Source organism: Pundamilia nyererei, unplaced genomic scaffold, assembly GCF_000239375.1.
Source record: "Pundamilia nyererei isolate P.nyererei 1_Seehausen unplaced genomic scaffold, PunNye1.0 scaffold00220, whole genome shotgun sequence".
NCBI lineage: Eukaryota > Metazoa > Chordata > Actinopteri > Cichliformes > Cichlidae > Pundamilia > Pundamilia nyererei.
Genome location: NW_005187621.1, coordinates 883263 through 909647, shown reverse-complemented (window position 1 = coordinate 909647; position 26385 = coordinate 883263). Strand labels below are relative to the sequence as shown.

General features: G+C 42.6%; 3 protein-coding genes across 12 annotated transcripts in view; 1 reads left to right on the top strand and 2 right to left on the bottom strand.

The window, feature by feature from the left end:
* LOC102193141 (CLIP-associating protein 1-A-like) overlaps positions 1 to 8129 on the bottom strand; it is a 39804-nt gene extending 31675 nt beyond the window's left edge. For all 10 annotated transcript variants that reach the window (XM_013914734.1, XM_013914736.1, XM_013914738.1 and 7 more), the window contains exons 1-6: positions 7834 to 8129; positions 6998 to 7429; positions 2581 to 2659; positions 1029 to 1132; positions 524 to 615; positions 14 to 89 (exon numbers count right to left, since the gene is read on the bottom strand). In XM_013914734.1, coding sequence (XP_013770188.1) covers positions 14 to 89; positions 524 to 615; positions 1029 to 1132; positions 2581 to 2659; positions 6998 to 7207 — 561 coding nt within the window. In that variant the 5' untranslated portion in view covers positions 7208 to 7429; positions 7834 to 8129. The remainder of the gene's footprint in view (positions 1 to 13; positions 90 to 523; positions 616 to 1028; positions 1133 to 2580; positions 2660 to 6997; positions 7430 to 7833) is intronic.
* Positions 8130 to 14273: 6144 nt separating this feature from the next.
* clcn4 (chloride channel, voltage-sensitive 4) lies at positions 14274 to 21290 on the bottom strand. The gene is made up of 13 exons (XM_005748373.1): positions 21264 to 21290; positions 21126 to 21167; positions 20471 to 20625; positions 20257 to 20356; positions 19836 to 20023; positions 19632 to 19754; positions 19169 to 19375; positions 18961 to 19041; positions 18336 to 18881; positions 18066 to 18252; positions 17451 to 17849; positions 17150 to 17366; positions 14274 to 14463 (listed from the first exon to the last, which is right to left on the bottom strand). The coding sequence occupies exons 2-13, from the start codon at positions 21139 to 21141 to the stop codon at positions 14373 to 14375; spliced, it is 2310 nt and encodes a 769-aa protein (XP_005748430.1). The 5' UTR covers positions 21142 to 21167; positions 21264 to 21290; the 3' UTR covers positions 14274 to 14372.
* A 2556-nt stretch (positions 21291 to 23846) lies between these two features.
* On the top strand, positions 23847 to 25493 carry LOC102192846 (E3 ubiquitin-protein ligase TRIM11-like). Its single transcript, XM_005748386.1, has one exon. The coding sequence runs from the start codon at positions 23847 to 23849 to the stop codon at positions 25491 to 25493; it is 1647 nt and encodes a 548-aa protein (XP_005748443.1).
* Positions 25494 to 26385: the final 892 nt, after the last annotated feature.

Below are 26385 nucleotides of genomic sequence, written 5' to 3'. Positions count from 1 at the left end.
GCAGGCATTGTACCTGGCTGGTGGGGTCTCCGAGGAGGCTGCAGATGTGAGGAACGATTTTACTGAGCGTCAGACTCTGAGAGCCAAACCTGAAAGATCAAAACACAAAACTGACTAAAGTCAAGTAAAACTGGAGGTGAGCTCAAAGACACATGACATCATCAGTACGCTTCCTTTACTATGAATAAAACTTCCAGTTTGTGCTCTTTTATTTTGAAAATCACCCACACACTCATTTCTGCGTTTTTTAAAAGCAAAAACAACAAAAGCGTCTCTAGCTTCTCGCACGTGAAGGTTTGCAGCTTTTCTTTTATCCCATGAACCAGTTTTAGGTTTGAACTTTTGAAATAAAAATCAGATGTGACAGTTTTATATCTGAAGCTGTGATAAACCTCTCTGAATATTTCCTGAAACTTTAGAGCTAAATAAACAAACAAAGAGTTAACAGAGTCCCAAATATAAGCGCCAAACCTGCTGTTACATTATAAATCAGTTACTGCTTTCAATAATATTAATAACTTACACGTTTAAAGTTGAGATGAGACACAGGCAGAGTCCCTCTCTGGTCCTGTTGTTCTTGTGCTTGAATCCTCCCATCATTCGCTCCCACACATACTGAACACAGGGAGAAGACAGAGAGACATTAACATGTCACCTGTAACGTTATGGTGACGCTCTGTTGGAGGACGACCCAGTGGTGGATAATTCCAAACATGCAGGTGGAAATGTGAGTGTTAGACTAATTTACTTTTCTGTGAGTTTAAATTTGAATTTAAATGCCTGATGGCAAAATTTCTCCTGTGCCGTCTTGTTTCCCTGTAGTTTGCAGAGTTATGACACCAGATGTTATAGGTCAGCACCACCATGAGGTTATTATATCGTGCAAAACAGTTGTTTGAATGAAATATCAGCTCCCGAGATGCACTTAAATTCAACAAATGTTGATGGTAATTGAACATATTTCTGCTAAGGTGGATCTCCTGTGACCAAAGGTGTGAAAAAGGAGACAAGATGAAGAGTGAGTGTACCTGTGGGTTTGCAGCCTGGTCCATGATCTTCAGCAGAAGTGCCTGGTCCTGCTCTCGGACTTGATCCTTGGCGTCTCCCAGTCGATCGATAAGACTGGGCAGGACTGAAACAGGAAGCGAGAGTTGGTGTTTACAGCCTGCAGTGATATCACAGAGAAAGCAAAAACCTCCATGTTTGGATATTAACGCAGTGTTTCTCAAACTAGGAGAAATATAGAGAGAATCTAAGCTTTGGTCAGGAAAATAAAATCATCTGTTGAAGCTGAAACTGTGGGGTGTGAACTCTGAGAACTGAATCAATTTTCTTATTGCTGCACTCGTGTCATCTGATTATAGAGATGACTTCCATTACTTCCGTACAAGCACAGACAGTAAGTTAAGTGAAAGACTGAAAATAATGGCTGTGATATAAACATTAAGTCTACGGAGGATTATTAAAGTTTAAATAAGAGGAGCACAGAGTAAAATGGGATTAAAATCTGTGAGCCACATGAATGAAATCCTTCCTGTATCGGTGGTTTTATCATAGTAACAGTGAGGAATGGGAGGAACTGTCTAATGCAGACAAATAAATACATTTGAAATCAAAAGTACTTCCTCACAACACTTCAAAAATAACATAAAACGCGTGTTTGGCCACACTGTATCACGGAGTTTGGCTTAAAGTTTCAAATAATTTTTGTAGAGGTGAGCACGATGTGTGAGAAAACTAGTTAAAAACTAATTCTGCTGAACTCAAAGCCTTTAAAAAATAGTCTGTATTCAGAAAGACACAATTAGACAAACATGACACGTGTTCATGATGCTCAGCCTTTAAATACTAAAACTACAAAAGAACCAGTTAAACACAGGAGAAGACATGATGATGGACACAAACCCCTCTACTAGAAATAAGGTCACACATTTGGCTCTAACAGTCAGTCTGAGAAGCTGGTTCCTGTAAACTGTTTTTAACTGTTTGCAGTGTTTTCTCTTTTACTGATTCAAACTGTTGTGTGTTTAATGTGAGTAGCAGGCTCTTTTCTCTCTAACAGGTCTCACTATCACTTTATAAACCCTCTTGCTGGTGTCCTTCTATCACACACCATCGTGTAAATGTAAGAAAACACAGTTCTTTCATTTTTAAGTGTGTTTTTTTTTAATTGCAGTGTTTGATATTTTAGTATATGTAACTATCATTCCAGCCATTTCCTCCTATGAAAAACAATAAAGTAACATTAACCTTAAATAATAATATAAATTACATTTAATACACACATGTAGAGATTTGCAATGAAAACATAAAATAAAAGACACTCAAGGTGCATCAAAATGTAAATTAAATATTTTTAATTTGGCAAAAATGTAAAAAATACATATTTATATACACTTTGTAACATTTCTAAATATTTAATAAAATAACAGATTTTTTTAATGCACAAAGTCTTATTTTAGTATAAATACATCTATCTAAAACTAACAAAAACAGGTTAAAGTCATTTTTAAAAGTAAGCTGAAGCTCATGTTGTTGTACTGTTATTATGTGTGCAGTAAATAACGAGGAGAGGCTCACCAGTTCCAACCTGTGTCCTGAATCTCTCCTGCAGCCGGCTCACCAGAGCCGACAGGATATCCATCCCCAGTAAAACCACCTGAAACACACACACCATCACACGGGCGGTTAAACTGATCCACAGTGACTCCTCCTTCAGCGCCGGCAGCTCCACAGCGCCGCAGCAGCACAGTATTTGAATATGAGCCGCAAAGGCTTATGGGTAACACAGAAAGCAGCGGTTTCAGCTCTAAAAAGGTAGAAAAAGGCCGAATAAAGGCTGCTGGTGTATCTGTGATGTGAGCTAACAGTGTGAACTGCGGTCCTGTGCGCTGAAGCGTTGACCTGATTGTGAACCGTGAGTGTAGCCACTGTGTAGATCTTACTATCAGCGCTTCCGGGGACGAGAACATGACTTTCCTTGTCATGGGGTGGTTTGGGAAACTCAATGAACGCGTAGTGAGAGCTTCCCTGCTGACACCATATCAACACATACGCACCACCTGAACCGCGAGTTCAGACCACGGTGCAATTTTTGGAAACTCTCAACAACAGAGAGCGATTGAGCGTGACTAATGTAAGGGTGACTGAAATAAAACGACCGCCTCCGCTATGGTGCCATCTGCTGGACGGAGAGCGGAACGGCACTGACGTAGATATTTGAACGAGTTAATTACAATCTATTTTCATTGTATAACAACGCCATTCTTCTTCCAAGGACTTTATTTTAATTTATGAAGATACTTCGTTTTTATATATTCATTCTCAAATGTGTTACATATTTACCTGTAAGCTCTTATATACTTGGAGTGATATTCACTGAGCGTCTTTTAAATTTTATATAATTTAAAACAAACAAACAAACAAAATTATATATTTATATATAAAACATTTATATAAAATTATTAAACCAATTATTGTCTCAAAATTTCATGTTACTGACTCAAACTTTGGAGAAAATAACTTGAAATTTTGCATTATTAAGTCACACTTTTTAGATAATAACCCAAATTTTCATATTAGCTGTGGTTTGGTTTTGTTATTTCAACTAATGATTGTTTGCTTACTAATAAATCGACTGTGTATCTATAAAAGAGTAAAAGATGGGTGTTTTCACTGATTCTGACAAAAAATATTAAATACATCATGATGTTAGAAGTGACTCAAATGATTAACTGATAACAGTTTTTTTTCCTGCATATGAAATCTGTTGGTGTCCACTAAAGGAAAGCCACTGAGGTCACTTATTTTGGGGTAGGTCTCACTTACATAAAATACACCTTTGTTTATTAATTGTGCAATGAATTAATTGTGAAATATGAGGAAAATGCTTTGACATCTTATAACTAAGGTATTATAGACTCACTTTTATAACCGTATGCAGACTGATGGAGATTTGTGGTTCATTCTGAGTGGGAATAATCTGGATTAAGAAAAACACTTTCAGGTTTACAGGGATCTGTTTAAATTTTTCTTACTTACTGTCACATGTCTCCCGAATAAGAAGTGGGGATTCATATTAAACATTGCCAACACTTCAAATATGTAAACGCAATCCCAGAGAAGCTAAAGCTCAGGTTTCAGACTGCTCTGAACACTCAGTTTATCACAGTGTTTTCTACTCTCAGCTCCATATCATATCACAAAGAGCAGATATGTAGTCCAAAATATGACCTTTAACCTTTAGATCACCCAAAAACATCTGGACATGAGTATGTGAAGAAGGAGAATTGCTGCTTTTCGACATGATGATAAAGTGAATATCTTTGGATTTTGTGGTGACATTTGAATAATTCGACTACTACAAATAAAATGAGTGTTTCTGACATTTGATCCACTAAAGAGAGGAAGAAATCAATGTGGAGATGAATCTAAACATGTGTCCATTATTCATATCATCTTAAATCCCTCCCTCATGTTTAAGCACTTCACTTTTGCCATAAGAGGCTGCCCATAAGCAGCCTGTATTTACAGCTGGCTGGACAGCCTTTTAATTTACATCAGAGGCCTGTGATTGATTAACACGAGCCATTATCCTAACAGCTTGTGAAAGAGCCCTCCTCCATCCTTCACACTCAGCGCTGGAAGGTTTTAGTGCCCTGTTAACGGCAGCGACTGGCTGGAAGCTGAGTCTCTGTCAGACCTGCTGGCTCGCTCACACAGAGCAGGAAACTGGGCTAATGGGTGCTGGTAAATTAAGCTTGCCTCTGCCGTGCTCGCCTGGGAGCCTCGCCGTCCTCGTTACGGCCCCACAGACATCACCAGGACGGACAGGAGGCTGTGTTTCCAGGGCAGCGCGGGATGCAGCGATACGATTGGTCCGTATGTGTCTGCTGCTCTTACTACTGAGTGAAATGATGCCACACCAGACTCCAGTGAAAAATCCGGCATTTTAGTTAATAAGACTAAAAGTTCAGCAGCCGTTCAGGAGCTGTGATTCACATCAGAGGGTTTCCTTTGGTAGACAATGGTGCAAACATCTATTTTGTAAAACAGATGTTTATAAAAAAAACAAACCATCTGGTCTTCCACCAAAGCATTTTTACCATTGGGGGTTTCATTCACTGAATATTAACACCGTTTGTTTTGTTTTTTTTGTCTATCAGACAGGAAAAAACCTTCTATTAAATCAGGTAACACAGACTCTACCTATATCAGAAACAAATCCATAGATTTGTCCTGACTTCCTCCCCTCAACTCCAACTAGTCGTACTGTTAAAAGAGAGTTTTTCCTTCCCACTGTCGCCAAATGTTTGTTCATAGGGGGGCCGTTTGATTATTGGGGTTTTCGTTGTGTTATTATACGGTCTTTAACTAAATGTTGCTGGGAATTGCTGCTATATAAATAAAAGTGAACTTAACTGAACCCAACAAAAATACGACCATGAGAAGAACATATGTGAAGGAAACCTGAGAGACATTACAGAAGCCTCAGATATGTTGGACGGTTTGTTCCCACAGTCTGGCTTTGAGTTTTAAGGCATTTTTAATAAGTAATATTAGAAAAGAACTGGGTAGCTACATGTAGTTTGTATAAGAAGCAGAGCTGGTGAAAAATGGCAACAGTTGAGTAAATCCATCATCAGGGTCAGGAGCTCTGTAACTGTCCTTAGATGCTCTATGATTAATCGATTAATCAATTATGTGCTTTTATTCAGCATCTGTTTGGCTAAGTCTGGCACATTTACCTTTCTATCTGACCGGCGTGAAACACGAGGGTTCATTGACAGTTTCGTTTGTTTAAACTACACAAACTTAAACAGCAGATGGTTGTTTTTGTTTTATTTTGCATATTTGTGGAGTCAGCACGACTCTGATTCGTCCTCTCTGGCACCGCTGCATTAAAAAGTGACATCATCAGCCTAAAGCAGCTCTACATTACTGTGCACTACTCCCATCTCTATTGATTAACCAGCACCAGCGGCGGCGGCAGCAAACGTCCATGTACAGCATGCTAATCGAGCAGCACGGGGAACCGGGCTGACTGCAGCTGAAGGTAAACAGGCTGGTGGGTTATTCATCAGCTCTCAGACAGAGCAGCGCTCCACGAGGAGCTGCGGTAATTAGCATCGAGCGGTTTCAGGCTCAAACACACAAACGAGGTGGGAAATAAGAGGCAGGAAGACTTAAAGTACCACCTTAAAAAACGACAATAAAAGAAATCAGAATTCTGGACTCTATTTTCTTCTATTTAACAGAAAGGATGGTTAGATCTCCTTCAAATGGCACCGTACACTAACACAATCTGAAACCAAGAAGCACTGAAAACTGCTCAGCAGGCTTTCACCATCATTTTCAAAGCTTACCCCAAGAAGACTTTTGCATATCACTAAGTTGTTAATAACTTATCCTGGTCCTAAAATAACCAGAAATTCAACTCTTAACTTCAGTCATTTCTCAGGACATCAGCTGACATTACAAAGATGTGTCATTTGTCAACAGGAAGCCAAACATTACAACACATCTGGAGGGTAAAGATAACAGAATAAACACCACACTTGTATTTAGTGGGGCTTTGTTTGGCCAATTCTCTATTTAAAGCCATGTTATTACAGGTCGGTTTTAATATTTTTGGTTTCCACAGCTCAGGAATTCTCCACCTTCTCAGAAGGAATACAGTGGCTCTCATCGTGACTTAAACTGAGTGTTTCCTTCCCAAAACGACCAGCCATTCAGCTCTTCTTTTATTAAAGACACTCAGTGAGGGATGAGAAACCTAATGAAATGGTGTGTTACAGTTAACACACCCAGCCAACACTCTATATTAAGGGCACTTCTCCAGCCGAGTTTCACAACTAAATAAAAGCACCACTCCCTCTGTACTGCAACAGCTGAGGCTGAAGTGCTGTATTCACAAGCACGCTGACAGATGTGAGGACTGGGATCTTTTTTTTCTTTTTACCCCATCTCACCCTCCAGCTGCTGCTGCTCTGCTCACCTTGAAGTTGCTGGAATTGACCCAGGAGCTGGCCACGCAGTCCACCATCCTGTCCAGCATGCTCTGGTCCTGCTCCAGCTCCGGGGACCTCTCCTCATCCAGGATCAGCTCCATGACCTCCTGGCCCACCTGGAGCCTCTTCCCCAGGTCCTTCTGCGTCACCTGCTCCAGCAGGTACTCCATGCTCACCGCCTCCACCTCCTCCTCCATGGCTGCAGGAAGCAGACTCCCCCAGGTGGTCTTGTTTTCCCTCCTCGCTCCTCCTCACCTGTGGTCCAGCAGAGGTGTTACAGTTGGCAGGACCTGCAGCAGGATTCGTACACGGCGCTTGTGCTTAGGAGGCAGCTAATGTGGAAGAAGGAGAGAGCTCCAGGCTGTCCTGCTGCGGAGGGCTGTGCCCGGCATTGGGCTTCATTCTCCTGCACAGCTTTGCTGTGATTTAATGAGGGGGAGAACAAAAAAGGCGAGAATTAGAGCCAAGTTTCCACAACTATCACCTCCAGATTAAAAGACTCCAGCCTGCTGACCTCCAGATCCTAGCGTGGTCTTAGCAGTGCCTCTGTGCTTTCAGCTAACGGGCCGTTAAGGGGCGCTAACACAGGTGACCATTAAGTTAGGTGTCAGGACAGTTTAACTGAGCTGTTAGCTTCAGCTGCTAGCTCGCTGATAGCCTGCTTTCTATCCAAAAATACAGCCGAGCTGGTGCTAGCTATGCGGGGAAATTCAACCCTGTTCTCCCCGCAGGAGAGCCGTGAACGCCTCTAACCTGTCTCTCGGACTCCTGGCGGCTTAATTAACTAGTTATTAATTCAGCGACCGGCTGTAAATCCACTCACCGGATGGACTGACTCGTTCCCAGGGAAAAAAGTCAGAAGTGGCGATGCTGCCTCCGGCCACAAACTACCGTTACTTTCCTCCGTGGGGCTCGGCGATCACTTCCTCGCTGGTGAAATCTTAATCTTCTGGCAGCTCACGCCATCTCTGCGCTTCTAACCTCTCACCTCTCTAACTGACGAGCTGCCCGCTGCTAATGAAAAAGGGGAAGATTATTATTTGCCGTAGTAAATCAAATCATGACCCCTGCCAGACGCCGTAGAGTCCTGCAGCGAGTCGAGTGAAGCCGCATAGTCGCGACACCTCCCGGCAGAAGCGCGCAACTACAGCCGGGGGGCTCTCCCGTCAGCCTCAGGTGACCCCTTTTAAAAATTCAAGGTGTGCCTGTCAGAGTCAAGAGGTGTCATTTTCGTTTCTGGAGCAGGCCGGGCCCAACTTGGCTCCGAGATGACAACAAAAATTATTTTTTTATTTTTATGGTGAATGAGAAGTTAGAGAGAACTGAGTTTGGAGACCACTGCTTGTTGCAGATCTCAAAGGTTAGAGACAGGGCCTGCATTTTGATCCGGTTGTCTAAAAGTCTCAGAAGAAGTCACTATGCGCACTGTGAACGTAAGGGCTGTATATGTGCTGATTTCTTAGATTTGTTTGGCATATTTGTCACACTTGCATGTTTCAGATCATCAAGCAAATTTTAATATATTCTTTTTAAAAGATAAGCCAACTAAATATAAAATGCAGTTTTGAAATGATGATTTTATTTATATGGGGGGGAAAGCTATCCATATCTGGCCGTGTGTGAAAAAGAAATTCACTGCAAATCAGCTGTGATTAACCACATTTTTGGAAAACTGAGTTCAATTTGAATTAAAACAGAATGACAAAATGAGGCAGGCTAAAAGATTTGAAACAGCTACAGAAACAGCTGAGAAACAAAGTCACTGGCATCTATCAGTCTGGAAAAGTGTTAAAAAGCCATTTGTAAGGCTTCAGGAGTGCAGTGAACCAAATAAAGAGCCATTTTACACAAATGGAGTAAACTTGAAAGAGTTGTGAACCTTCCCAGGAGTGACCAGGTAACCAAAATTATTCCAAGAGTGCACTGATGACTCATCCAGGAGGTCACAGCAGAACCCAGAACAACATCTACAGAACTGCAGGGCTCACTTGTCTCAGTTAAGGTCAGAGTTCATGATTCAACAATAAGAAAGAGACTGGGCAAAAATACTCTGTGGACTGATGAGACAAAAGCCGATCTTGAAGATCCTCCACAGTGATGACTCATTGCTAGTTATCGCAAACACTTGATTGCTACCAAAAGTCACACAAGAACCATTAATGAGGTTTATAGGGCAATCACTTTTTCACACAGGGGCAGGTAGGTTTGGATAGCATTTTTCACTCAGTGAAGAAATGATTTTGTATTTACTTGTGTTATCTTTGTCTAGTGTTAAATGTGTTTGATGATCTGAAACATGTAAGCATGACAAATACACAAAAACTAAGAAATCAGGAATGATGTAAGTAAGTAAGTTTCCGTGTTTCATGAACGCCCCTGCAGCTTCAGAGTGAGGGTCTGACCTCTATGTGGTTAAAAGAGCCTCGTCCATCTCAAGAGAGTCATGAATAAGCCATGTGACAGCCAGGGCCCTATCAGGGATGAGTCTTCACATCAGGGAAAAATAACACCAAAGTGAAACTAAAATACTGTGGAACAAGCTGGATAGTTCACTCATTACAATAAACAGTGAAGGAACGTTTTACTTAACCATCCTTTAAGATTTAGTAGCTAAACCTTTAATAATAAATCCCTATGGAAGACTGTCACCAATAACAATGTAAGCATAATTATGACTTATTATCTCTTAATTACAAGTTAATATCTCACAGGTTTGATGGAAATTCTCATAGCAATCATTTAGTGTCTCATAAGAGATGACTTTAGTATGATAATGAACTTTATTGTCATACTCATGAATGTCTTTCTTTTGATATTTGGACCTCATATACTTATAAGAAGCGATGCCTTCATCATATCTTAAAATTAGGATTTAGCATCTTCTAATTAATAATTAACAATGACTTAATGCCTCATATCAGACAATAATGAGCCTAAATAGCATAATTATGACTTGCTCACTCTTTTTTTAATTTGTATCCAGCGATGTAATACAAATGCTCAAGGTTATGACTTAATGTGTCATTATTGTCATATTTTTGTCATAATATAAAAACGTTATTAAAGTATCATAACAACAAGTTTCACTTGTATTATTAGTTCATTTGTGGCCAGTTTCTGAGCGTGCTGCCAGATAAAGACTCCAACACCACACATGTAACTGCAAATTAAAGAGCTGTTTATGTAATAACAACATAAATATCAGTCAGACTGAGGATATAACAGGTTTTTATAAACATGTAGTTGCTTTATTTTGCCTTTGGGGGCAGCACTGAGTCTCTGTTGCTGTATGTCCCTGCAGGTGATGGAAGAAGTGTGAGAACATCTAAAAAAACTCCCATCATTGACAACCGGTCAGTGCCAACCCACATAAAACACACTCTCACACACATATACTGTGCTGCTGCTGACAGGCAGTGGGGAGAGGCGGAGATGCTGGTGCTGCTCCAGGTCATGTACACCGACCTGGACTTCCTGACGGATTTCCACATGGAGCTGCAGAATTTCCTGTTTGAGAAGTACTGTCTCTGTGTCACCCAGATGGCTGGAAAACCAGGAGGGAAACACCTTTACCTCAGAAACATAAACATCAATTAAATTCAGGAGAAGTTGGTGTTTTTATATAAAAACTGCTGTTGGTGCGTCTGTGGACTAAAATCAAACACATAAAAAAGCCTGAAATGGAAATAATATTGCAGTTATGTATCTTTTAAAGTGTAGCTTTGTGTAGGGCTATTACTGACAAACACAGCTGATGTCCACATCATGGACCACATACAGGAAGTTCAAAGGAAGTCTACACGGTCAGGTTTATAAACATGGCGGTCTTAACATCGGGATGTGTCTCCCTGTGGTTAATGTGGATTTATCTCAAATGCAATGCTCAGACCATCTTGGCTCTGGAGAACCAGCGCTGTGCTGTCACCTCTGTCCGCGGTACAACAAAAGCACGAGTTCAGCTGTTCATAGCTACAGAGAAAACACGTTTTAACTGTGAATAGTAATGACACAAGGTAAAAGCAGCAGCTTTAAGTTTGGCTCTAATAAACTGCACCATGTTAATCTTACTGCTTTGATGCAGAAGCAGTTTTGTGCAAATCAAAAAGTTGGTATTGAAACACCGAATGAAACGGTTAACATGTAAAGATATTAATGTGCTCAGACAGTTCTGTTTGCATAAGAGATAATTAAAGATAATAAAAGCAAGATCCAAATGAAAAAAACAAGCAAACAGAAAAACTCTAACACAGTGCAGAGGAAGAGTTTTTATTACAGAGTTGGAGATGGAGATAGCCACCAAAGAGGAGGAAGTGTCCAGTCCACAAATTGTTGACTCTTTCTTGAAAGATTACTGGCTGTGTTACATCAGAAAGCTTAATAAATACAAATGTGTGGTGTTAATCTTACAGTTTTTATGGCGTTGTTTGGATTCAGGCTGCTTTTAATGTTTGATGATCTTTAAGAAAGGAGTTAATGCTTCTCACTTCAGAGCAGACTGTCTGTTTTGATCGATTGTATCTATTTTGTAAGGTCACAGAGGGGCTGGAGCGTATCCCACGGCGACAGGTGAAGTCAGAGAAATAACCACACTTAAATTAGGTGAAGCTAATGTGGACGTGTTTGGACTGTGGCAGGAAACAGACAGGCTTGTCAGGAGGTCTGAACGACCAGCGCCATCTGGTGGACTAATCCAGTTCATTTAAACAGATGCTTTACTGATCCCCCTGATGTGAAACAGTGAGTAAATATTTTTAATATTTTTAAAAAAATGGATCCAGCTTTGATTAAATTACTGTTGATTCTGTGTGATTAGAGTTTTTAAAAGCTTCTAAGTAAAAAATAAATAAAAAAGGGAAGGAGGACTCAGAGTCGAGTTTATTCTGAGGTTAAGTTCAAAGTTTTCGTTTGTTCTTCAGTCCTTTTATTTCCAAAGCCCACAAACAAAAGTGCAGATGTGTGATTTCTACCTCATAACCACCCACCATTCAAATAAAACGTGGAGTTGATGTTATCCTGTCTGAAACGCACTAACTTAACAAACACTAAACGTTCAGTATTTACAGCACAGAGAGCTTTCCGGTACATTCTGTTGGCATTTGTCAAAGAAAACACTAAACGGACGAGTTTCCCTCAAAGGTTCTCGTCTGTGTGGAGTGTCAGCAGCACCCGTGTCTTTCCACACCAACACAAACACAACGAGCACTGAGCGCGCTCAGATCAGCTTTAAAATGACCTTCGTGGACACATTATCACATCCTCACATGGTAACAGTTAGTTAATGTCAGTTTACATAACGGGAGCTCACAGTACCTTAAAGTGTTAAAGCAGCATCAGACTGGTGGGTATGAAACCGCTGCTGTAAAGGCTCACACACGCAGACACACTCTGACTTAGCTTCTCTTAGATGATTCACTAGAGTGAAAAGCAAAGCGTCGCTCACATGGCCTTTAATTATGAGTGACTTGGCAACATTTTCCCTTTGCTTTGTCTTTAAATCCAGTTTGTGATTAAAAGAAAGAGCTCGATTAGCTTATTTGAACTAGAACTAGGGCCTGTGAGTATGTGTGGGAGCCTTTAGAGCAACTAAAGCAGGTTTCATATTGTTAAATAGGAACTTAGAGGAGGAAACGAAGCTCCTTCCATCGCCTCCTCGTGCAGCTCTGGACCGCTTCCAGCACCACTGATATTTGGACACAGCTCGCTAAAAGTCCTTTAGTGACTATCTTCTCTTTAAACGAGTCAAAACAAACAGCTTCAACACTGAATAAACAAATAACACGTCAGATGTCTTCAAACCATCTCCTCAACAAGGAGAAGAAAAGAGTCTTTTCAGCTGCTTTAGGGGTAAAATCTGCTGCAGCCGCCGTCTCTCCTGCAGATTACAGCTTTGATCATTAATATCAAATATAAATGTAGTACCAAAGAAATAATGTGGATTAAATGCCTCAGCAGCAAATAAAATGATGGAAATGAGCTTTCTTCCCCTCCTGCAGTGCAGGAAAGAAACACTCTGAGCTGCCTGCTCTGGGAGCTGTTCTAATGGACGCTGTTTGCTTTTTAAGTTTTCTGGTTTGGTGTTAAATCTTTGTGCAATCAGGTCAAACATGACAACCACAGAGCATTTTAACTTGTTACCCACTGAAATTCAACCATGATGAAGCCTTTAGCTCTTCTCTGATCTGATAAACTCGTGAAAACCCCAAAACTATTCTAAAGGCCATCAAACCACAACTTTATGGATATGTACCGAGGTCAAAGCTGGTCATTCAGGGTCCAGGGGAGGTCGTCTCTATGAGGAAAACAGCTGAGATGACTGGAAGCGGTTCAGAGGTGCACACCCATCCTCTAAGATCAGGGTTGCTTTTTGATTTTCATGGGTGGAGTTTAGTTGGAGAGCTTTGTGATTTCCTCTCTGTGCAAAGAATCTGATTGGCTGGTAATTAGAAGAACAACCAATGCTACAGTAAAACAAACAAACAAACAAGGTTTAGTGTTTGAGGGAGCTGGCATGTCCACCAGACGCATGAACACAGGCAGGAGTAATATATAAATATGGCAGCAACACGTACAACAAAAAAAGACAAAGTGCAACAAAGTCCTCAACTTCAAATAAAATCAGCTCCAGATGTGTGTGACCCTCACAGCTGGTCCCATTTCACCTCCAGATTTAAAGATACACATGATCATTTTCCAGTTATGACTGAATATCATCTCATTCAGAAGTGTGTGTGTTTCATAGATACTTGTAGTGCATTTTCTTAACCGATAAAGTTGAATTTGGATTCAAAGAAGAGCTAAACTTTCTAAATATGTTGACGTTTCGGGCCTGAAGATCACTCAACATGTCTGGATCTGGATATTTGGGGAATAGCACTTCACCAAATATGTTAAATATGTTAAAACTTTATAAATCTTTATAAAGTCTGAGTGTTTTAGGGTTAAATATACACATCTAACACACAGAGCCGTTTGAGCTCTAAAAGAGAGGAAAGCTAGGCAGAATAAAGACACCCTTCTGAATGAGATCATCTCTAAAACCTACACCATGAATCAATAAAAACAATCATCACGGAGCCTCAGAGGTCCAAATTTCATTTAAATATGATCAGAGATGATCGTTAACCCTGCGATTCACTCCATACACACAAACACTGCCCTGAAGTCGCAGTTTCCCTTCATCTGAATCTCTAAACTGAACGAGCAGCAGCAAATGAACGACGTTAAGGTGGATTCACTATGTTTTAAAGCCTTCCTGCCATTGAGGGAGGTGGGAGGGGCTTTTCACAGGTAGCAGAGCAGCGTGGCGTCATCTTTCCAGTTTGACATATTTACACCATCAGGGCAGTAAACCCGTCTCTCACGCTAGTTGAACATGATGGACTCTGGATCCTGGTTCATCATCTGGGCCATGTGACGCAAAACGTCCTTCTTGGTGATGATGCCCAGGAGACGCCTGCAGAGGAGGGATGCAAACAAAGGTCAGAGGCCGTTGCCCATGTGATGAGTAAAGGAAGAATGTGCAGATTAGAGGAGACAAACTGAAACTGCAACCAGATCAGCTTGACAGCCACTCTGATCACACAGATCAATCAACTACAGGAGAAAGTTGAGTCTAAGACCCAGCTTCCTTTGCTGTTGCTGTTCCTGGCAGAAACAGCAAAGCATGGACACTGCGGGCTGGATCACAAAGTGTCCTGACCTCTAAACACCAGCTGACCTCTCATATAAGTGAGTAAACACTAGGGATGGGTATCAAAACCCGGTTCTTGTTGAGAACCGGTTCCCACTGTTTCAATTCCTTGGAATTGTTTGCCATTTTTGCAAACGATTCCCTTATCGATTCCAGTCGCCCCGAATGACGTCACCTGTTGCGGAGCGTCATTTACCTGGCAGGAAACACGGTGCCTAAGTGGCTCAAACGCTCAAAAGTTTGGTCATACTTTACGAGAACGGATGACAACAGGGCAACTTGCAATACTTGCAAAGTAGATATTTCATTTACGGGAGGAAACACTACGAATATGCAAAAGCATTTGCTCACAAAACACACGATAACCTTAAATGAATGTCGTGTTTTTAATTCTGGACTCGTGAATCTCAACCCAGCAGCAGCGGTAATGTTTGCACGTCCTCTCCCGTTAATGCGGCAGTGCATTAACTAACAGTGCATATTATGTTAGCGCGATCTGCCTTATTACAAAACCTGCCATTACTGTGCATTTAGGTGACCATGATGAGAGAGACAGAGTGTGTTTGGCTCAGATGCTGGCAGTTGTCGCTGCAGTCTACCGGTAGCGTCTCCTTTCAGGCCAGGATAGACGAATGTCACCGAGCAGTGACTAAGTTTGTGGTCAAAGGCTTGCACCCATTTGCCACAGCAGATGCCCCGATTTTCAGTAATGTGTTTAATTGTAGGCAGGGACATTACTGGATATTCTTGTGTAATTGCTACAGAATAATTTATGTTATACTTTGTTATTGCTACAGAAGAATATTTATTTTATTATTTTACATTTACAATTTTTTTTCCTGGGGACCCTGTGACACCACATTGAAGAGTCGTAGGCTGTGGATCTCTTAAGATCTCACTGTTGGGTTTGTAAGGCCATGTTACTCCTAAATTTCTATCTTGTTCAAAGAGAAGATATAAAACAAAGTTCTAAGCTAATCGACCTTAGTGTTCTCCTTTTTTTAAAAAGAATCAATAAAGAATCGAATCGTTAAACAGAATCGAAAATGGAACCGGAATCGTGAAAATCTTATCAATACCCATCCCTAGTAAACACTGAATACATTTGGGTTTATTTAAATGTTGGTTATAGGAGACCTATTTTCATTTTTATTTTTTTTAAATAAGTAACAGAGGTAATAAAGATGTAATAACGATTAAAGAAGTCATAAATTAATTGGTTTTAGGAGTTTTAACAATTATTTATGTCACTTTGCTTCATACCTATTAAGACAAATGATCTCATTGAGTCACTAGAGGGAGCCGTTTGACCTTAAAATAACCTAATGAAAAAGCTGCTGATCTCTTTGATCTAAGCTAAGCCGGCTGCTGCAGAAATATGACCTTAAAAACTTCAGCCCAGCTTCACCTTCCTCATCTTTTTTTTTTAAACTGTATATTTAGAAAAAGACTGGCACATAGAACAGAAAACACTGCACCGAACACCCGATCTCTATTATTCTAGATAAAGCCCTGAAATACTGGCTGCTCTTACCAACAGAGCAGCCAATGACATCAGAGGTGAGCAGGAAACATGAAGCTGCTGCTTCTCTGTTTCCTGCAGACTGGAGCGAATCCTTCTCTGACATTTTAAAGGAATGATACAGATCAGCTTCTGAGCTACAAACGGTTTCAGGGTTTTTACTGATGAACGTCACTGCTAAAGTCAAGGTATTCACAGTATTTTTGGTGGCAGGACAACTGCAAATGATCCAGTTTGTCACCAACAAAGTGAAACTATGTTTTCAGGACTTTGTAGGTGCATGAAATCTGACCCCGTTTCAACCCTCTAGCAGATCATTACATGAAGGCACCTTTTGAATACAAGCGCGCTCATGCTCACAGGTGTACACACGGGTGCTCACACACACAAACTACACCCTTTTTGGCTCCTACCTCAAAGCACACTGTGCACTGTCGATCTTATGTGCTGCACAATAATATTCAATATTTAGTATTTGCTGTTATCTTCACATAGATCATCACGATGATGTTGTTTATTATATTGCTCTCTTTTTTTGCTTGTTTTCTTTTTTCTTTCTCAACAGGTGATCCAGGTGACTGATATATGTATTTTTTGTCTGTTTGTTTTTGGTTTTTGCCTTTTATCACCGTTCCTCTTCCCCGCTGTTTTTCTTTCCCCCAGTCATGTCTGTCCCGTGTGTAGCAAGTGAAAATAAAATAAAATAAACAATAAAAACAAAGGTCAATCAAACAGACCAATACGGCAAGGCCAGGATGGTCCATTTGGTAAAGTAAATGCATTGGGCATCTTTCTTTGCCTTTAGACAATAATTCTGATGGCAAAAGAACATAAATGGGACAGGAGAAAAAAAAAAGAAAAAAGAGAATTTTCAACCGTTTCCATATTTCAGGCTGTAACAGCAGATGGCATTTGGCGTGCTCTTACCCGCTCCTGGTGACCAGACACTGGCGCAGACCAAGCTTGCGGAAGATGTCCACCACGGTCTCCATGGGCGTGTGGTCGGTGACGGTGAATGGGCTGAGGTTGAGGATGCGTCGCAGCTTAAGCGGCTGTGGGTTGCTCGCCGGCAGCTGCGGTGCGTCCTCGGTGAAGTAGACCACTGAGCTGCTCACCACGCCGTCCTGCTTCTGACGGGCGTTCTCTGTGGATGGATCGAGGGGAGGAGTCAGTGGAAACCTTTCGATCGGATTCACTAAAGACTAACGTGCATTTGCGGTTGACTTACTGATGGCGAGCGTGAGGTCTCTGCGCTGGACGAAGCCGATGAGCCTCTCTGACTCTCTGGACACGACCACGGGGAAACCGTTGTAGTCCGTGTCTTTGATCAGCGTCTCCACATCCTCTACTGTCGTGGAGTCCTGCGTGAGGACAGCCAGTGGCGGGTCGTTCCTGCGGGGACGCATCACGTCGGTGGCGAGCGTGCGGTGGGTGAACTCGTCCCGCACGTCCAGGTACGGGTAGCCGTTTAGCAGGATGTGTGACTCGTAGATGCCCTCCTTACCGAATGCATCTGCCACCCACTTGCTGGTGACAGCGGCGGCCATCAGGGGGACGATGTACTCCAAGCCGCCGGTGAGCTCAAACATGATGACCACCAGCGAGACGGTCATCCTCGTTACACCGCCTGAAGCAACACAAGCACAGCTGCTTCATCACAGGAGGAGACTTAATTCAACCATTGACAGTGTGAGAAGTTTCTGCTGTTTACCAGGGGCAGCCAATCAGAACAAAGCTTGGGTTAAAAGGGGAGGAGCTAAAACAGCTTGTTTCAGGCAGGCCTGACACAAGGCCTCATCATGTCTACATCTTAAAGCTTCTAATGGGTGAACGGTGCACTCACCCAGGCAGGCGGCGGCTCCCACCATGGCGTACAGTCCTGGCGTGACGCAGTCGGCGCCGGGCCGGCACCAGTTCTTGAAGATGATCCAGTCGTGGTGATGGTAGGCCATCTGCTCCACGGCGATCCCGACGATCCGCCCGGCGATGGCCCCGACCGCCATGCTGGGGATGAAGAGACCCGAGGGGATCTGAGGAGGAAAGAGATCCGCTCAGAGAAACAGAAACAGGAAACAAACACCGACTTCCAGCCCATCGTCTTCCTCACACTGACCTTCATGCCGAAGGTGAAGATGGTGATAACGATCTTGAAGATGAGTGCGAGGGTGAGCTGCCACAGGGCGTTGTAGACACCAGGTCCCGCCGGGCGGTCCGGGATGTCGTCCACCGGCCGGCTCATGTTGGGGTTGTTGACGTAATCGCAGAGCTGCGATGACTCGAGCGCGCCACAGTCATTGAAGAGCTCTGAGATAAGCTCGCTGGTGCTGCGGCGGGTGTATGGGTTGGGGTAAGCCAGAAGGGCAGTGATCCCCGTCACGGCGATCACCTCCAAGACCGGGTACTTCCCCAGCTGTGTGGTCTTCCTCCGCCGGCACCAGGCGATGTTGGCCCGGATGAAGAGAGTCCCCCAGAGGCCGCCGAAGACGCCAAGCAGGATAAAGGGCACCAGCTCGGCCATGTACCACGGCGTGTGGTACTCCACATAGAAGAGCACCAGGCGGCTGTTTCCAAATGGGTTGATAGAGCGCAGCGTGAAGGCTGCGACCAGTGCGGCGAAGAAGGAGCGCCACAGAGTCTTCAGAGGGAAGTAGTAGCTGACCTGCAGGAGGAAGCACAGGACATCATTAGGAGAGAGGAGGAGGAGCTACAGATACTCTGTGTCCGGTCTGATAGCCGACCTCTTCCAGGCTGAACAGGACTCCTCCGATGGGCGCGCCGAACGCCACCGACACTCCAGCTGCCGCTGCCGCCGACAGCACCTGCAGGAGGCAGACACACATACATCTATGTGACTTTTCCTTCATCGAGGGGAGAGCGTGCACACTGTGAGGAAATCTTACTGCCCTTAAAAGGTCAAAGGTTAGGAGTGTTTTTTCCGCAGCATACCTCTCGCCTCTTGCCCTCGTTCTTGCTGTACTTGGAGAAAAGGCTGCAGAAGAGGTTTCCGCAGCAACACGCCACATGGACCAGAGGACCCTCCTTCCCCAGGCTCAGGCCCGATGACACGGCCAGCACCAGCGTGACTGTCTTGATCAGCAGGGTCCACTTCCCCAGGTAGCCCCGGATGATGAAGCCGCTGAGGATCGTCTTGATCTGCACAAAACATGCAAACAGACGGAGACATGTGAGAGCGAACGCACGGCTGAAAGCGCAATCAGACTCCATTTAAAAAGTCCCACAGGAAAACTGTTAAAAACCATCTGTGTCATGGCTTCAGTTCCTGTATCTGCATGGGGGTGTGGCCTAATGCCACCTGCTGCAAGTAACACACTTCATTAGAAGCCTGCTCAAATGAACTGAGCCAACTCCAACTGATTGAATTTGTTTATCCAGTGAAAAAGTTTGTTACCTCCGGGATTCCCGACCCGCAGGCATACGGAGCGAACACTCGCACCAGCGACACCGCCAGGAAGGAGAAGAGCAGAGCCCATAGGATGTACAGGAAGTAGTTCAGCACGTACGCTCCGGCTCCCTGAGAGAACACAGAGTTAGCTCATCACTCTGTCCACTCATTGAAGAAACACACACAACCACTAAAAGCGGGCAACTCAACCTCGGCGTGGCCTGTCATCAGCTCCGCCCACTTCTGCCACTGTGGGCACTTGTCCCGGTCGTCAAACGTGGTCTCGTTGGAGGTCCAGCAGCACTGCTCATGGCTGTACCAGAACGCCGAGAGGCACACACCCTCCTTCAGGTCCGTCATCCAGTCCACGGCGAGGTCGATCACGCCGGCCAGCGTCCCTGTGGAGGAGAAGGGGAGGAGTCATTCCACCTCAGAGACACCTTCATCACTCTCAGATTGCTCCTGTTTCTCTTCCGGTGTCGCTCGGACATCCAGAGAGATGTCTGCAGCTTCAACAACAGAGTAAGAAACAGAAATAAAGGTAAAAAGGAAGCTAGATAGATGAAGCCTGGGAACTTTAAGCCCAGCAGCACGAAGAGGAGGAGGAGATCAGAGACACGGCGAGCCTGACCTGAGAGGAGCCCGATGAGCAGCATCACCACCCATCCCGACCAGGCGTCCAGCAGGCTCTTAATCAGCTCCCAGAGGGACTCTTTGCTCTTGCTGGTGATCTGCAGAAACACAGGATCAACTTACAGGTTCACTGTGTGGATTTCAAATAAAAGCTCACGCGTCATGTGTCACGCCTCACAATGAGGAGGGAGAGGAATAGATGAAGCACACACCTTACGGTGGCGGTCTGTGTCCCTGGATTTCTCTCTCAGCCAGTCAATGGTGTGGAAGTCCTCGTACGTGCTCACATCGGGGAAAGGCTCATCCAGGAAGTCCATCAGGTTCCCGGCACCATTCATCTCCTCCGTGGGCGTGGCGGCACTCACACCTGGAAGAAAGTGAGGACGTCATCAGTGTTAATTTGATTTGTAAACACTCACTGTTTATTTAACGTTAATGTCCATGCTCATCGGTTTAATGAGATTTCACCTGCTCAACACATTCATATAAATAAGAATAAAAGCTTAAATTAAAGATCCACGTGTTTTTAATAATATGCATTTCTGTTTATACTGAGGAGGAGGAGCCGGGTGCTGTCAGCCTTTACTGAATTCAAAGATCCCGATGAGTTAAAAGGAGGGGAGGAAACATTTCACCTGCCTCATATCACAGGATGAGGGCAGATCTCCTCACTTTTACCTGAAGAACAACAACTATCTCCTCTGACATGAATGCAATCACCACCGAGAGTCTCCACTGTGTTTGTCAGACTTCGCACCTGAAATGATCCAGCAGCACAAACAGCACTGCGGAGCCTTTATTTACGTTAGCTCGTGAAGCTAACCAGGCTAACTCAGCATCATTTCACTGGCTGTTGTTGTTGTTTACCTTCAGCGACCTCCATGTTGCTCCGTGTTCACCGCTGCGGGTCTAAAATAAAATCTCTTCAATTATTAACTGATACGTTGTCAAATAAAAATGTCATTTTAGTAAAATTCAGCGAGGGAAAAATAAATAAAAGCCTACAGGAGCGTCGCAGAAGGCTCCCTGCAACCTGCCAGTATCGCGATACTTCGGGATCGCGCTTTGCTTGGACCACCTCAAAGCTCGTCGTGTTTCAGGTGTTTGGAGTCTTTTCTGCCCTCTGGTGGCCACGCGTGGGAATTACAAGAAAGAGTAAAGTTTGAAAAATTACAAACCAGTCAAAGTCAAATGTATTTACATAGCACATTTAAAACAAGAACCGTTGACCAAGGTGGTGTACAATTAAGATAATTGAGAGAAATAAAAACAAAGGGAGACATGATAAGAGTTAAGAAAAAGAATCGTAAAATTAGAAGGTTTGAGTAAGAAATAAGATAAATAAAAGTAATACAAGCTCATTCTGATTTAAAAGTCAAGGATTAAAACTGGGTTTTCAGACGGGTTTTAAAAGTGTCCAATGTCCAATGACTAAAATTCACAGCTGACTACATGGACAAGCTAAATGTCTTCTGGAGAATTTTTTATGGTCAGCTCAGACAAAGATGGAATTATTCGGACACAATGATGAGTATGTTTGGGTGAGAAAAGTCAATTGGACCTAAGAACTGTCATAAATCATGCTCTGGGGCTGATTTGCTGTGAAATTCTTTGAAAATGTGTGGGTTAAGTCCATATCAGGAAACTCTTGGCATTTGCATTTCTACCAAAGAGAGTCTCTGCAAATATCTAGCCAGAGTTCAAAAGCTTGCTGATCAAAAGGAAACTTGCCAAAAGAGACATTTATTAGTGGCGTGCATGTTTATATTTGAGCCTGTATGTAACTTGACTACGTTTAGAGAAAAACCTAAATAAGTTCAAAGTTGTGCACCCAATTCTTATTTTTTTTAAAGTCAGTAAAGATGCATGATGTGCAGTTTACCCCACCCTGAAAAAAAAGCAGTTACAACACCAGTTTAAAGATATTTACAACATTACAGTGAGCTTCACTTCCAATTGAATGTTTACTGGTAAACAATGTCTCTCACCTGCTGAAAGAGGTGGGGGAAAACCTGAAGGATGAGAAATTCAGTGTCAGAATTCAGAAATGAAAGTGAGAGATACACCAGAGCAAAAATCTATTTCTCTTTAAAAGAACCTAAAACTTTACTCACTGAGTCTTTTGCTACAACACAGCAGGGCTTCTGTCCAACACAGCTTATACAGGTGACCATGATCAGGCTGTTTTAAATGTCTACATTTAAACTCTCCTCTTTCACAGTTTAGGAATCAAACATCAAATACAAAAACAACCCTACACCCACTTCTGTGACAAACATGAGTTTTCTTATTTGGACAACTCTTTGGTAATGTTGAGCTGTGATTGGCTGAAAAGTGATAAACTTTGTTGTTTCTTTGGTTGTTGAACCATGTGGGAACCGATACAGTGTATTGTAAATTATTAGAATTAAATAAACCATTAAAATAAATGTAGTAAGATGTGACACAAAACTCTAGATGGATGACATTCCACTGATGAAAGTTGGATGATACTGAAGGATGAAACTAAAAGCATGTGTAACAATAGAAATTCACTTGAGCGGAATCAGTTTCTTTTCAAAGGAACATTAAACTGAGCTCACTGATCCTTTCATATCAGCACAGCAGAGCTTCTCTCCAACACTGGTGAGTACAGATGATCATGATTGAACTGTTTAAAAGTCTAAATGTGGATCATCCTCCAGAGACAATGAAGTTTACAATTAAATCTCTAATCTCAGGGTCAACTGGATCCATCAGGTTTTCCTCAACAACACAGCAGAGTCTTTACAAACATTGGTAAGTGAACTCATGACACTCACTTTCACAGCAACTTGTTCATTCACATTGTTTTAAATTTTAAAGGGTGAGAATTTCTTTGACTTGTATTGTAAAGACACATACGTTGTGGACTTTTTGGTCAGAATTTCTGACATGGGTGGTATCTTGGTGATGGGATCCAATGGTTGGCCAGACGTCTATTTTGCTTAGAGGGCCTTCTCATGTGGACCTCCCTAACTACCAACATGCAAGATGTTGTAGTGAGGAAACAGTAATCTTATCTTTGACAGCAGATGATTTATGTTAGTGGGTAACCCAGTAAAGACTTTAATGGGGAAAGACCAGTAGAGAGAGCAGTGGAAGTCATGTGTGTATTTGATCAGGACAGTTTGAAGCTCAGGAGGACTGGTTAAAGGAGGCAAAACACCAAAGGGCAGCTTATACCTCTTGGTTAGCTTTCTCCATTGCCCGGTGGTCTGGGGGTAGAAATCAGAAGAGAGACTAACTTGAGCTCTCAGGGGCATTCACACTGATGACATTCAACATCATCCCTTCGATTTCTATCTTCAAACAGATCTAAGACTAAAAGAACAGTGTGATACTTTTTATTTAGAGCAGTGTGACATGTGAACTTTGGGATCACAGGGATTAATTTCACATACACTGACTTTTATTATTTCAAACTTTCATCATGTTTATCTTGACTATCCAGCACTGGAAAAGGAGACATAGGACAGAAAGGAAGAAAAAGCAGAACAAGTCTAAATATGATTAAAACTGAATTTAAAATAAAATCATTTTCTCTTCTTTCTCACTCAGAGTGCAGACATGTCTGCTGCCAGCTGTCTTCTATCTGAAGATCAGTTTCTGTGCTCCATCTGTCTGGATGTCTTCACTGATCCAGTCTCCACACCATGTGGACACAACTTCTGCAAAAACTGCATCAGTCGACACTGGGATATCAGTGAGAGGTGTCAGTGTCCTTTGTGTAAAAAGATCTTTCAGACCAGACCTGAGCTGCACGTCAACAGTTTCATCTCTGACATGGTTTCTCAGTTCAGACATGAAGCTCAGCAGAAAGTCAGCAGCAGCAGCTCAGAGCAACAAGCTGCCAAACCAGGAGAAGTTCCCTGTGACATCTGCACTGGAACCAAACTGAAGGCTCTGAAGTCCTGCCTGGTGTGTCTGGCCTCCTACTGTCAGACTCACCTGGAGCCTCACCTGACAGCTTCACGGCTGAAAAGACATCAGCTGATCAATCCTGAGGAGAACCTGGAAGGAAGGATGTGTATGATGCATGATAAACCTCTGGAGCTGTTCTGTAAGACCGATCAGACATGTGTCTGTATGCTCTGCTGTGTTTTTGACCACAATACTCATGAGTTTGTTCCTCTGAGAGAAGAATATGAAGTAAAGAAAGCAGAATTGGGGAAGACTGAGGCTGAAATTCAACAGATGATCATGAAGAGACGAATGAAGATTCAGGAGATCAAAGAGTCAGTGAAGATGAGCAAAGATGCTGCAAACAGAGAGAAAGCAGAAGGTGTTCAGGTCTTCACTGCTCTGAAGAAGTCTGTTGACAAACACCTGAATGAGCTCATAAAGGAGATTGAAGATAAACAGGAAACAACAGAGAAACAGGCTGAAAGTTTCATCAAAGATCTGGAACAGGAAATCTCTGAGCTGATGAAGAGAAGCTCTGAGGTGGAGCAGCTCTCACGCTCTAAAGATCACCTCCACCTCCTCCAAAGCTTCTCATCCCTGAAAGCTGCTCCAGCCACCAAAGACTGGACAGAGGTCAGTATCCATCCACCATCATATGAGGGGACTGTGGTGAGAGCTGTGGTGAGAGCTGTGGATCAGCTGAAGGAGACACTCAGTAAAGACATGAAGAAGCTGTTTGAGGCTGAACTGAAGAGGGTCCAGCAGTATGCAGTGGATGTGACTCTCGATCCTGATACAGCACATCCTTATCTCATCCTGTCTGATGATGGAAAGCAAGTACACTGTGGTCAAGAGGAGAATGATCTTCCAGACAACCCAGAGAGATTTTCTGAATTTCCCATTGTTTTAGGAAAGCAGAGTTTATCTTCAGGCAGATTTTACTTTGAGGTTCAGGTTAACGACAAGACTGAATGGGCTTTAGGAGTGGCCAGAGAGTCAGTCAACAGGAAGGAAGTCATGACATTGAGTCCTAAAAATGGTTACTGGATTGTAGGAGTATGTGAAAATATTTGTGTAGCAGTTGATGACCTTCCAGTCCATCTCCCTCTTCAGTCTGGTCCTCAGAAGGTGGGGGTGTTTGTGGATTATGAGGAGGGTCTGGTCTCCTTTCATGATGTAGATGATGTAGATGTGATATATTCCTTTTCTGGCTTCTCCTTCACTGAGAAACTCTACCCATTCTTCTGTCCCGGCAGTAATGATGGTGGTAAAAACTCTGATCCTCTGATCATCTGTCCTGTCAATCAGTGAGTCTGATCTTTTTCCATGAGGAAATTGGAATAAATACAGATTAATCTTAACATTTAAGCTGACAGAGAAGAAGTCCTAAAAACATAACTGAGCAAACTGCACCTGCTAATGAAGAAGCTGCAAAACAAGCCAGTAAACTGAACTTTAGCTGATTTTTCCCATTTGTCTGAGGAAGTCCACTGTGACAAAGAAGAAACTCTAGTCGTCTTTTCTTGCATTGTATGGCAAAGGCACAGACATTAAATTATATACTGTACACAGAAATGAGTACAAATGTTAATATTTTATTATTTTTACTTATCTGTTGTTAACTATCAAAATATGGCGGATAAACTGTTCTGTTGTCTTAACATGTACAGTATGCTTATTCAGAATGAAAGAATTAAAATCCGAACGTACCATCTTTTTTGATCTTTTCTTTGATGACAATCAGCTGCTGAGCTTCAGCCTTCTTACCTCTGAGGTGATCACAGAATGAGCGGCTGTAAACCTTTAGAAAGACCCACATTTGCATCAGTAAAATTATTAATAACATGCAAGTGTTAAATACATCTTTCAGATGATTTTTAAACATTTTTGGAGCCCTGAGATATTTGATTTAAAAAAAGACACCCCACTGACATTCATTCATTACTTGTGCACATGTTAAGTTGTGGTTGTGGTATTTAAACATTTTATTAAGGTGGCACGGTAACAGAGCAGTTAATGCTGGGGAGAGTCCTCCTGAATAACTCACTCTCCAGATCCAGCAACTAGTTGAACTAGTTTTTCAGCGTCACTAAGAGACAGGATATTTCTAACTTTAGAGATGTTGTGCAAATGGAAGAAAGCAGTCTTACATATTTGTTTAATATGTGCGTTGAAGGACATGTCCTGGTCAAAAATGACTCCA